The 13790-nt window shown below is 40.0% G+C and overlaps 1 protein-coding gene across 1 annotated transcript in view; it reads left to right on the forward strand.

Annotated features, from left to right (window-relative positions):
- LOC121393385 (filamin-B-like) overlaps positions 1–13790 on the forward strand; it is a 68819-nt gene that overhangs the window by 22696 nt on the left and 32333 nt on the right. The window contains exons 9-13 of the mRNA XM_041561839.1: positions 3471–3627; positions 5032–5221; positions 9477–9724; positions 11225–11296; positions 12213–12315. Of these exons, the coding sequence (XP_041417773.1) occupies positions 3471–3627; positions 5032–5221; positions 9477–9724; positions 11225–11296; positions 12213–12315 (770 nt within the window). The remainder of the gene's footprint in view (positions 1–3470; positions 3628–5031; positions 5222–9476; positions 9725–11224; positions 11297–12212; positions 12316–13790) is intronic.

The raw sequence follows: 13790 nt of genomic DNA on the forward strand, positions 1-13790 counted from the left end.
GTTCTCCTTGAACCTCAGATTTATTTATTTTTAATTCATCTGACAGCAACCCAGATATCTCATAGTATAACAATGCAGAGGCACAAGTTTTTTTCCTTTCTATGATGTTTGTTTTTAAGATGTGTTTTTAGGAACCCATGTCTCCTGGTACTACCAGTTCCAGCTTCATTTTATATGCAAAGCAATGTATCCAATAAGCCTGCTCGGCAGATTGTCAGGCTTCCTGCATGTGATAATGTGCTTCACAGTGAAAGGATTTGACTATCCTGTTATCCTTACACTTCTCCTCTTTATCCTGTTTAGGCAGAAATATCATTTTCTCTCTGAGCATGGTTTTGATTTGTCATGTATGGGTACCATATAGTACAGGTATGGGACCTGTTATCCAGAATGCTCAGGACCTGGGATTTTCCAGATAATGTTTTTTTTCCGTAATTTAGCTCTTTATATATATATATACCCTAATACTTCTAATAATAATACCCTAATAATATGAATAATTAATAATAATATTAATAATAATTGGTAATAATAATACCCTAAGTCTACTAGAAAATCATGTAAACATTAATTTAGCCATTTACAGAGTGTAAATCATCACAAATAAGAAATTGAAGTATTTGTTTAGGAAATCGAGAAAAAAAAAAGCAGAAAAATCTTGTGGGGAATGTTCCCAGAAAACGGAGGGAAAGGGAAACTCTGGGCAAGGTCTCAAGAAATGTCCTTGTGTAATCAAACGTGCTCATTAAGAGCTTTCCAAACGAGATGTTCTTTCATTGATACTTGTATTAAAACAATATTGTGCAGAAACATGTTACTTGATCTGGCTGTTTATTTAAACTGATTAATCAATCCCTCTGAGGTGGTTAGAAACGCAAGTCGCTGTACCCTATTTTTATAGCCAGCGGGTAGAATTTTCCAGGTTTTTTTTTTTTTTTAAATGCCTGTATATGAGATTTTTTTTAAACATTTTTAACATCTTTTGACTGTAGGATCAAGAAGGGAAGCCAAAGAAAGCACATATTCAGGACAACAATGATGGCACCTATTCTGTATCTTACATCCCAGACAGGACTGGGCGCTACCATGTTGCTGTGAAATATGGAGGAGATGACATCCCTTACTCCCCATATAGAATTCGTGCCATGTCCATAGGAGATGCCAGCAAGTGCACAGCAGCAGGTAAATGTGTATCTAAGGTGTTAGGAGGGTATGTCACTAATGGGTAGCCTTGTATGAAAAACAGCTCCATCTTTAAGCGTAGAAAAAAATGTTTTTTTTTGTAGAATTATCTAGTTATGCAAATACTTAAAGGATTACTGTCATGGGAAAACATGTTTTTTTTTAAAAAAAAAATTTATCCGTTAATATAGCTGTTCCAGCAGACTTCTGCACGTTCAAAAGAGCAAACATATTTTTTTATGTTTAATTTTTCAATCTGACATGAGATTAGACATATTCTCAGTTTCCCAGATGCCTACAGTCATGTGACTTGTGCTCTGATAAACTTCAGTCACTTTTAGGGTCTGGCCACATGGGCAGATTCCGGAAGATTAGTCACCAGACGACAAATCTCCTCCTCTTCAAGGCGACTTATCTCCCCGATCTGCCTTCCGTCGTCTAAAATGAAAATCACCCGGTGGCAGGCACTGGTAGCACTTTGTTTTTCGAAAACACCCGTAATTGCCTCACGAGGAAATTTCGGGCGACTTCGGAAAACGAAGTGCTCCTTTTCATTTTAGATGGCGGAAGGTAGATCGGGAGAATATTAGTCTCCAGGCGGCAAATCTCCCTGAATCTGCCCGTGTGGCCAGAGCCTTACTGCAAGTTGGAGTGATGTCACCCCCTCCCTGTTCCCCCCCAGAAGCCTAACAATAGAACAATGGGAAGATAACAGCTGCCTGGTAGATATAAGAACAGCACTCAATAGTAAAAATCCATGTCCCACTGTGACTCCTTCAGTTGCATTGAGTAAGAGAAAAAACAACCTGTCAGGAAAGCAGTTCCATCCTAAAGTGCTGGCTCTTTCTGAAAGCACATGACCAGGCAAAATTACATGCACCTTCACACCAATATTACAACTAAATGCATTTGTTAGTAGGAATGCTATATCTTTACATAGGGTTGCCATCTGGGGGGGGCCTCAAATGGGCGGGGCGTGACGTCAAAAAAGTCGGGGCCATGCGACGGAGACCCGCGGACGCTAGAAGAGCCAAAAAAAAGGTAAGTTGCAGGGGATTGGGGGCAGGCTGAGGGCTTCTTTTGATCGTATTACAAATTTACCGGCAGCTACATTGCCGGTAAATTTGTAATACTGGCCCCGGCCTTGGCAGGTATTTTTTTCCGTAATTTAGCTCTTTATATATACAGTATATATACCCTAATACTACTAATAATAATACCCTAATAATATGAATAATAATATTAATAATAATTGGTAATAATAATACCCTAAGTCTACTAGAAAATCATGTAAACATTAATTAAAGCCAATAGGCTGGTTTTGCTTCCAATAAGGATTAATTATATTTTAGTTGGTACAAGCGACTGTTTTATTATTATGGAGAAAAAGGAAATCACTTTTTAAAAATTGGATTATTTGATTATAATAGTGTCTATAGGAGATGGCTTTTCCATAATACAGAGCTTTCTGGTTCTGGTTTCCAGGATTCGGTTCGGGATGTGGCCTTTTTCAGCAGAATTCAGATTCGGCTGAATCCTTCTGGCCGGCAGAACCTAATCCTAATTTGCATATGCAAAATAGGTACATATGCAAATTAGGATTAGGGAAATTGCATGACTTTTTGTCACAAAACAAGGAAGTAAAAAATGTTTTCTCCTTCCAACCCCTAATTTGCATATGCAAATTAGTATTTGTTATTCGGCTGAATCTTTTGCAAAGGATTCAGGGGTTCAGCCGAATCCAAAATAGTGGATTCGGTGCATCCCTACTGGATAATGGGTTTCCAGATAATGGATCCCATACCTGTATAGAAAAGTCCACAGTTAAAGTTTTTGGCACCTTGAAGAAAAGTTAGCATAAAAGTTTTTGATATGCCAAATGTTTGTGTGATTGCTGTATCCTGGGGACCTGCTAAGAGCCTTATGGTGTGAAGGATCATGGCCTACACAGATGGTAAAACCACTCTAATCTGTATTGTTATCTAGCCACCATATTAGTATTATAATATTCTTAAAGAGATGGGGGAGTCTATGCTATGAGTCCAAAATCGGCAGCAGGGTAGTAGGGACGTGCCCCAGTTCCCAATGCACCATTAAATAGTATTAAACAAAATATATGTCCCATAGCCCATAATTCACAAAATTCAAACGTTTATTCAATTTAACATACTAACATGTTAATATTAGTACATACAGACCCCATATAACCCACCTATATTATATATTTATATAGATATGACTAGCATATTAGTATTGGTTCAAGACTAATTTTTGATTTGCTGTTCAAGTCCCTTTAAGGTGAAGGTCTTGCCAACGTATGATGCCAGCAAGGTGACTGCCAGCGGTCCTGGACTCTGCGCTCAAGGAGTTTCTGCCAGCCTGCCAGTTAATTTTGCTGTAGATGCCAAGAATGCAGGACTAGGACCTCTGTCGGTCCAAATCACGGTGAGTTGGATTGGGTGAAATGTGGGGCCATTGACCCCCTACACCAGTGGTCCCCAACCAGTAGCTTGTGAGCAACATGTTGCTCCCAGTAGTCTCATAAGCAGGTGCTTATTTTTAATCTCTGGCTTAGAGGCAAGTTTTGGTTGCTGCCAAAAGGTATACTGCCAAACAGAGCCTCCTATACGCTACCAGTTCATATAGGGGCTACCAAACAGCCAATCACAGCTCTTATTTGACATCCCCATGGACTTTTTCACGTTTGTGTTGCTCTCCAACTCTATTTTAACATTTAAATGTGGCTGACGAGTAAAAAAGGTTGGGGACCCCTGAAATAGAATGCAAAAGAAGCGCACACATAGAGTAGTATTGTCTCAATTAAGATAAGCAATTAACCCTCTTGAGCCACAGAGTGTTTAAAAAATGGTGCCTGGAGAGCTATATTGCAGAAGATCCACCAGTGTGATATTCTTCAAGATTCCCTCTTTCGGGTAAATACTCACAAGATTTCTTGGATTTTTGATGCATAAAGTAATGTTCGTTCTTCACCTTATAAGTTTTCTCCAGTCATCCTCCAAGTAGTATAATGAAGATATAAAGCAAAATATAGTATAATGAAAGCCCTACACAATGAAAGCACTGAATTCCAAATAAGGAGTGTGTAACTTTAAGAATGTCCAGAATTATCCAGCTAGTAGATATTGCATATTAGACATGGGTTAATTACCCTATAATTACCCCTGACACACAGTAGCACAGCAATAACAACCACTTACTTGTAAAATAAACTCTCGGAAAAAGGCTATAAACAAATATGTTGGTACCATATTACCACATGATGATTTTTCTCTGTTTGTTATTATTTTTAATTTCTCTTGCTGGCCTTTAAATGAGGCTTTTTTTCATCGGAATGTTTCCGGCAGCTCCAAGAGTGGCAGTTTTATTTCCCAGCCATCCCAGGAATCCGAGGATTACAGGATATTCCCTTTAGCCATTTACAGAGTGTAAATCATCACAAATAAGAAATTGAAGTATTTGTTTAGGAAATCGAGAAAAAAAAAAGCAGAAAAATCTTGTGGGGAATGTTCACAGAAAACGGAGGGAAAGGGAAACTCTGGGCAAGGTCTCAAGAAATGTCCTTGTGTAATCAAACGTGCTCATTAAGAGCTTTCCAAACGAGATGTTCTTTCATTGATACTTGTATTAAAACAATATTGTGCAGAAACATGTTACTTGATCTGGCTGTTTATTTTAACTGATTAATCAATCCCTCTGAGGTGGTTAGAAACGCAAGTCGCTGTACCCTATTTTTATAGCCAGCGGGTAGAATTTTCCAGGTTTTTTTTTTTTTTTAAATGCCTGTATATGAGATTTTTTTTAAACATTTTTAACATCTTTTGACTGTAGGATCAAGAAGGGAAGCCAAAGAAAGCACATATTCAGGACAACAATGATGGCACCTATTCTGTATCTTACATCCCAGACAGGACTGGGCGCTACCATGTTGCTGTGAAATATGGAGGAGATGACATCCCTTACTCCCCATATAGAATTCGTGCCATGTCCATAGGAGATGCCAGCAAGTGCACAGCAGCAGGTAAATGCGTATCTAAGGTGTTAGGAGGGTATGTCACTAATGGGTAGCCTTGTATGAAAAACAGCTCCATCTTTAAGCGTAGAAAAAAATGGTTTTTTTTGTAGAATTATCTAGTTATGCAAATACTTAAAGGATTACTGTCATGGGAAAACATGTTTTTTTTAAAAAAAAAATTATCCGTTAATATAGCTGTTCCAGCAGACTTCTGCACGTTCAAAAGAGCAAACATATTTTTTTATGTTTAATTTTTCAATCTAACATGAGATTAGACATATTCTCAGTTTCCCAGATGCCTACAGTCATGTGGCTTGTGCTCTGATAAACTTCAGTCACTTTTAGGGTCTGGCCACATGGGCAGATTCCGGAAGATTAGTCACCAGACGACAAATCTCCTCCTCTTCATGGCGACTTATCTCCCCGATCTGCCTTCCGTCGTCTAAAATGAAAATCACCCGGTGGCAGGCACTGGTAGCACTTTGTTTTTCGAAAACACCCGTAATTGCCTCACGAGGAAATTTCGGGCGACTTCGGAAAACGAAGTGCTCCTTTTCATTTTAGATGGCGGAAGGTAGATCGGGGGAAGATTAGTCTCCAGGCGGCAAATCTCCCTGAATCTGCCCGTGTGGCCAGAGCCTTACTGCAAGTTGGAGTGATGTCACCCCCTCCCTGTTCCCCCCCAGAAGCCTAACAATAGAACAATGGGAAGATAACAGCTGCCTGGTAGATATAAGAACAGCACTCAATAGTAAAAATCCATGTCCCACTGTGACTCCTTCAGTTGCATTGAGTAAGAGAAAAAACAACCTGTCAGGAAAGCAGTTCCATCCTAAAGTGCTGGCTCTTTCTGAAAGCACATGACCAGGCAAAATTACATGCACCTTCACACCAATATTACAACTAAATGCATTTGTTAGTAGGAATGCTATATCTTTACATAGGGTTGCCACCTGGCGGGGGCCTCAAATGGGCGGGGCGTGACGTCAAAAAAGTCGGGGCCATGCGACGGAGACCCGCGGACGCTAGAAGAGCCAAAAAAAAGGTAAGTTGCAGGGGATTGGGGGCAGGCTGAGGGCTTCTTTTGATCGTATTACAAATTTACCGGCAGCTACATTGCCGGTAAATTTGTAATACTGGCCCCGGCCTTGGCAGGTATTTTACCGGCTAGGCCTGTAAAATACCGGCCGGGTGGCAACTCTATCTTTACATGGTAGAGTGAATTATTTGCAGTGTAAACAGTGTCATTTAGAAATAAAAACGACACCATAAAAATCATGACAGAATCCCTTTAAAGCCATTTTTTGCTGCAAAAGGTGAATCTACAGAAATGCAAATATAACCCATTCTGTGTTTGTCAAAACATAAAATGAATGTGTGCCTGGGAACAAAAGATCGTAGTTTTGTATTTCAGTGTTTGGCCAAAGGGATGATTAGGGTTGATCACTTTTGCAAGGTAATTAGTATTTTCTCTCATGTTAGGGGCCTTCTTTCATCACCTAGGACCTTCATTTTGCATACTGTTGTCCCTGCTCCATACAAAAAATACAACTATTGGTTTGCTCCTCCAGTTGTTTCACCAAACGCTCCAATTTTGCAGCAGCTGCAGACTTTTAGCCACCACTTTCTGTGCAGCACGTGTTGTTTTTCTTCATTATCAGATCATTACTGTGGTATGGAACTTATCTGGTGACCGACAACATGTATTTGCTGTTAGTGTTCTGCAGAAATCCTGGCAGTGCGATGTGTAGAATGTCATTTGATACTTACAGATTCTTTCTGTCCTGGAAGTAAAAATATGCCAAATGTTCTAGGTTTTGTCTTAAGTAGGTTTGATCTACAATTTAAGGGCATAACTACTTACATTGTACTGATATTACAGTATCAGTGATTAAATTGTGTTCAAAACTTTGCTTGCCATACAGTAAGTATTTTACTTATTTTGTGCCCAGAACATTCCTTCTCTGTATATTTGTATTTATATATATGGGAGGGAGGTGCCATATTGATTCCTTTAGACAGTACAGTATGAGGGTATAGCTTATTGTGTGCCCAGAACATTCCTTCTCTGTATATTTGTATTTATACATATGGGAGGAGGAGGTGCCATATTGATTCCCTTAGACAGTACAGTATGAGGGTATAGCTTATTGTGTGCCCAGAACATTCCTTCTCTGTATATTTGTATTTATACATATGGGAGGAGGTGCCATATTGATTCCCTTAGACAGTACAGTATGAGGGTATAACTGATTGTGTGCCCAGAACATTCCTTCTCTGTATATTTGTATTTATACACATGGGAGGAGGAGGTGCCATATTGATTCCCTTAGACAGTACAGTATGAGGGTATAGCTTATTGTGTGCCCAGAACATTCCTTCTCTGTATATTTGTATTTATACATATGGGAGGAGGAGGTGCCATATTGATTCCCTTAGACAGTACAGTATGAGGGTATAGCTTATTGTGTGCCCAGAACATTCCTTCTCTGTATATTTGTATTTATACATATGGGAGGAGGAGGTGCCATATTGATTACCTTAGACAGTACAGTATGAGGGTATAGCTTATTGTGTGCCCAGAACATTCCTTCTCTGTATATTTGTATTTATACATATGGGAGGAGGAGGTGCCATATTGATTCCCTTAGACAGTACAGTATGAGAGTATAGCTTATTGTGTGCCCAGAACATTCCTTCTCTGTATATTTGTATTTATACATATGGGAGGAGGAGGTGCCATATTGATTACCTTAGACAGTACAGTATGAGGGTATAGCTTATTGTGTGCCCAGAACATTCCTTCTCTGTATATTTGTATTTATACATATGGGAGGAGGAGGTGCCATATTGATTCCCTTAGACAGTACAGTATGAGGGTATAGTTTGTGTGCCCAGAACATTCCTTCTCTGTATATTTGTATTTATACATATGGGAGGAGGAGGTGCCATATTGATTCCCTTAGACAGTATAGTATGAGGGTATAGTTTGTGTGCCCAGAACATTCCTTCTCTGTATATTTGTATTTATACATATGGGAGGAGGGAGGTGCCATATTGATTCCCTTAGACAGTACAGTATGAGGGTATAGCTTATTGTGTGCCCAGAACATTCCTTCTCTGTATATTTGTATTTATACATATGGATAAGGGATATGCGTATTGTGTGCTCAAATGGCTGCTAAGGTCTGTGAAAAGCACACAGCAGCTTCAGTTAAAAGCTGGATTGCTGTAAAATGATTAACTCATACAAATTGATAATAATAGAAATCTAACTGCAAAATGTCCTGGAATGTCATTCATTGTATATATTATACTGAATGTTTTGTGTAAGGGGATCTTCCCCTTGAAACTTGTGCAGTTCCAGATTTCTCGGATATGATTGGACAAGAGAGATACATTATACTTTGGGAAATGTGGCAGAATGAATGCTTTGCTTATACCTGCCTGCTCTTTCCCAGCCCTGGAGACCAAACCAGTTCAATACTGGGGCAGATCCTGTTTCCTTTACGATTCCACTTCATTTGACAAACTTCTTTCTTTGCTCTTGTATTGTAAAATAGAAGTTTCCGACCCCTTTTTTTTGTTTTTCCTTTAATTCCTCCTATACTTTAGGAATGTTATTCATAGTGTTTGTCTGATGGATTTCCTATGTACGATCGGCTTATTGTAACCTGTGACCGTGGGCAACAGTAATCAGTATAACTATTTAGCGGTGTGTTTTATGTGTATAATTTTTATCTCTTAAAACAAACTTCTAGCTGTGCCAAAGGAAACAATATGGCTACAGGCCTGTATGTACCGTATATACTCGAGTATAAGCCGAGTTTTTCAGCCCCCAAAATATGCTGAAAAACTCTACCTCGGCTTATACTCGGGTCAATCGCGAAAACGTTCGCCGGCGTCCAAGAATAGTCTCCAAGAATATTCGCCGGCATCCAAGAATGGTTGCCGGCATCCAAAAATGAGACGCCGGCACCTCCAATGGGAGCAGAAACCCTCAATTTTTTGATTGAAACTTACCAGAAGCTGCTGCATTTCTCACCCTAGGCTTATACTCGAGTCAATAAGCTTTCCCAGTTTTTGGAGGTAAAATTAGGTACCTCGGCTTATACTCGGGACGGCTTATACTTGAGTATATACGGTATAAATGCAAACATACAGAGAGGGAATGATCTGTGCACAAACTAAACGGATTTTATTCGTATAATCAGACTGTACATTTGAATTACGGATATTGGACAGACCTGTGTGTTTTTAGGTCCCGGTATCCAGGCAGCAGTAAAAACAGGGGAGGAAGTTGGTTTTGTGGTCGATGCCACAACCGCTGGTAAAGGGAAAGTCACGTGCAGCATCCTCGGCCCAGATGGGTTGGAGACTGAAGCAGATGTGATCGAGAACGCGGACGGCACTTATGACATTTACTACACTACAGCTAAAACCGGACCCTACGTCATCCACGTTCGCTTTGGTGGAGCTGACATCCCCAATAGCCCCTTTACTGTAATGGTAAGATGATTGTGTTGTTCATGTGCCCTCCCTTATCTGCCAAATTCTGACAGTGATGCCTTTCTGCATAGTCTGTATCTAATAGGCCCTGGAACTAAAGCTGATGGATTTAACAGGGCAGGATGTTCTTTCTTAGTCCTTCCAGAGGAACAGTTATGTATCTGTAGGCACAAAGGGATAACATTATAAATCAACTGCAACCAAACAATCGGTGTCTCTAGTCAGTTATCCAGAGCATGAAAAACAGGGCAGAGCATCATACCCAGCATTACACAAACTAACAGCATTATCCTAGCTATAGCAAATAGCTCCGGCTCAGAGCATTATGCTGGGCACAGTGCAGCAACACAGGTTTGGAGCATTATCCTGGACACTCCAACAAAGCACAGCAACACAGACGTAGTATAGTTTTCGATTAAAAAAACAAAAACAGCAAACTATACTACAACAGGTGTTATCCTGGGCACAGCAACTAAGGCTTAGTATGTTGTCCTGGGTACAGCAACTCGGGCTTAGAACGTTGTCCTGGGCACAGCAACTCAGGCTTAGAACATTGTCCTGGGCAAATTCAGCAACTCTGGCTTAGAACATTGTCCAGGGCACTGCAACTCAGGCTTAGAAAGTTGTCCTGGGCTCAGCAACTGAGGCTTAGAACGTTGTCCAGGGCTCAGCAACTCGGGCTTAGAACATTGTCCTCGGCACAGCAATTTAGTCTTAGAACGTTATCCTGGGCTCAGCAACTCAGGCTTAGAACGTTGTCCAGGGCACAGCAATTGAATCACCAGTTAAAGATTGCATTTTTATACCTGTTATCCTAAAACAATCCCCAGAGGTCTTAATGCAGACTGAAATTCTAACAGCCAAAGACTGGTGGTGGGGTTTACAGTAATTAAAGTTCAGCAACATCTTAAGGGCCACCGTCTGCCCATTATATACATTATGAGTATCAGAGATTTCCAACCCAGTGTCCTGCCTGAGGGGGTTGCTTAACTGTAAAGGGGATACTGGGAGGTGTAGTAAAACAAATAAAGGCTGGGGGTTGGAAATTAGTTTTCTGTACATGAATTAATTTCTAGGGTACTTTGGGTTACTTTAAAGGGTACAGCTTGGATAGTGAAATTCTTTAAAACAGAAGTGCAGGAAGAAAATGTAGGTATTGTTATAATAAATGGCTGTGTTATATACATGAGGAATGTGCTTACTCTTAGAGCCCATTAAATCCTACACAGAAATTGTTTTTGATGAATGGCCAGTTTATTCTCACAAATGAAACAGTACGTCGCCACCTCCTGGCTCTCAGTGGTAAAGCAGGACTTTGGGTTGTAAATAACAAACTGGGGACAACATTTAACCTCTATGATCAGTTTCTTACATTCTGCTCCAATGCACCAATTTGTTTTCCTTCTGCTGTTTGATAATAATATTTGTTGTTTTGTTCTTATGATCTGGGATTATAACCTATGTTTTGTGTCCTTGTGATCCCCTTGTTCCAAACACCAGGCTACAGATGAAGTCCCCGTACAGGTGCAGCAGCAGTCCCTTAGTGCATGTCCTCCAGGCTACCAGTCCTTGGTATATTTTTATTTATTGCCCACACCCTCTCTCTTTCCACATTTCTTCCCTCACAGCCAATCATGTTGCTGCTTTTTGGAACTGCTTGAGCCAATCTTGGCCCTCACTGATCACGTCTTCCATTTGATCCATGAACGTTTCACTTTTAGGGCACCAATCACATCTCAGCCGGACCCATTCTGCTTTGAGCATGGCTCCGTGCTCTATTGTTTCCTGATTCCCGGAGGGGTCTCTACTTTGGTTTTTGCTTTATGCTTATTTTTGAACCTCCGGTCTGCAAGTACTGGCCGCCCATTTCATTTCCAGCTGTTACCAATCATTAATGGGAATGTAATAAAAGGTGCATAGTATTTCTGGGTCTAGTAACCCATTGCAGCCAGTTATCTGGCCAGTAAATGCTGCATGCTAAGTGGTTGCCATGGGTTACTAGACCTGTGGCAAGTTTCACCCCATTATTACATTACCTATGACCTGTGTCACCATGATGGGATGTGGATTTTTTCACTCCTCCCGATCACCCTGCGGCACCAGATTAACTTTTTCTTTCAGATTTCCAGGAAATCTAAATATTCACATTTCCATGAATTGTTTTTTTTTTGCCTTAAATCCATACTTGGTAGCTAAGCAAACAGACTCAGACGGTGGTGTGGATCAACAAAAATTCTGTGTCAGTCCTATGGAAAAAAAATGCCAGTTTAACCCACCCTTCAAAATCTAGTTATATTTTGATACAAACTAATATGGGAATTGTAAGGGTTTATGACTTCTATTAGATTACTCTCTTGCACACTCCACTTCCTGTTCTGGAGAAAAAGAAGTCTCTGTTCTTGATCTGTTTGCATTGTCACCAGCATGGACGGGGCTCCTTGGTTCAGACACATTACTTTCAGAGACTAATAACATAATTTTTTTGTAGGTATCGGAGGCAGATTATGCTCCTGTTGGCTCAATGAATGGTCTGGGTTTCCGGCCTTTTGATTTGGTTATTCCATTTGCCGTACGAACTGGAGAGATAACAGGTAAGTGGTGTTTTTAAGCTGCTCTTTCACCTTTACATTAACAATTAGTATGATGTAGAGAGGGATATTCTGAGATGATTTGTAGATGATTTTTATTTTTTATTATTTGTGGAATTTGAGTTATTTAGCTTTTTATTCAGCGGCTCTCCAGTTTGCAGTTTGGTTGCTAGCAACCATACATTACTTTGTACAAGATACTGGAATATGAATAGGAGAGGTTTGAATATATGGATGAGTAATAAAAAGTAACTTAAAGAGCCATTGTTTCTTAGATGGAGTCATTGACCCCCATTTGAAAGCTGGAAAGCATCAGCAGAAATAGGCAAATAGTCCAAAAAAAGAAGGCCAATTGAAAAGGTGCTAAGAATTAGTCATTCCATTCCATTAACTTAAAGGTGAACCACCCCTTTAAGTTACTAATTTCCTCATAGAGATTTTCAATCAGCACATTTAGAGACAAGACAATTTGCTATTGATTTTCATTTTTTATTATTTGTGTTTTTTGAATTATTTAGCGTTTTATTCGGCAGCTCTTCAATTTGCATCTTAATTAATCTGGCAGCTAGGATCTAAATTCCCCTAAGTTCAATGCAAAATATCGTTCAAATGGGGGGATATTTATTGCAACCTTTTATTGCACATTTTGATCAGTAGGGAAGGGCACCTTAAAGCAGTGTTGCTCTCCAACTCCTTGGAAGTTGCTCCCAGTGGTCTCAAATCAGGAGCTTATTTTTGAATTCCAGGCTTTTAGGCAAGTTTTAGTTTCATAAAAACCAGGTGCACTGCCAAACAGAGTCTCAATGTAGATTGACAATCCACATAGGGGCTACCAAATGGCCAATCACAGCACTTATTTGGCACCCCAAGAACATTTTTTATGCTAGTGTTGCTCCCCATCTCCTTTTGCTTCTGAATGTTGCTCACGGGTTCAAAAGGTCCCTGCCCTAAAGGAAGCTTATTGGATAAAAACAAATATGCCAGTGCAATAAAGTTAATATATGTAGGACGGGTCCAAGACAGTATTTTAAAGTTTCAGACAAGGCCCTTTATCAAGTGTGATGAATCAATAAAAATGAATTGCAGTGAAAACACTGCCTTGGACTCGTCCTACATATGTTAACTTTATCGGATGACCTTTTTGGGATATTTGCACAGGATATCCAGTGGGATGAGCTGGAACACTAATCGGTGAGCTACAGTTCAACCTCTTTGGAAATATGCCAGTGCATTATACTCTTTTAACTATATAAGGATTTTCTTTAAAAAAAAAAAAAAGTTTTGTTTTTATTGAAGATTTCTGCAAAAACCCTATTATTCCACTTCCTGCTGCCTCCTTTTCCAGACTGTGCAGGGAAGCAGGTGGCACTGTAGAATAGGAACCAATCAGAAGCTAGGCTGACCTAATAGGGAACTGAAACCTGTTTTCTGCCTGTGTGTGGGCCAACCCGCGGGTAAACCCTTATTGGGTTGACATC

Source organism: Xenopus laevis, chromosome 4S (genome assembly GCF_017654675.1).
Source record: "Xenopus laevis strain J_2021 chromosome 4S, Xenopus_laevis_v10.1, whole genome shotgun sequence".
In the NCBI taxonomy this organism is placed as follows: Eukaryota; Metazoa; Chordata; class Amphibia; order Anura; family Pipidae; genus Xenopus; species Xenopus laevis.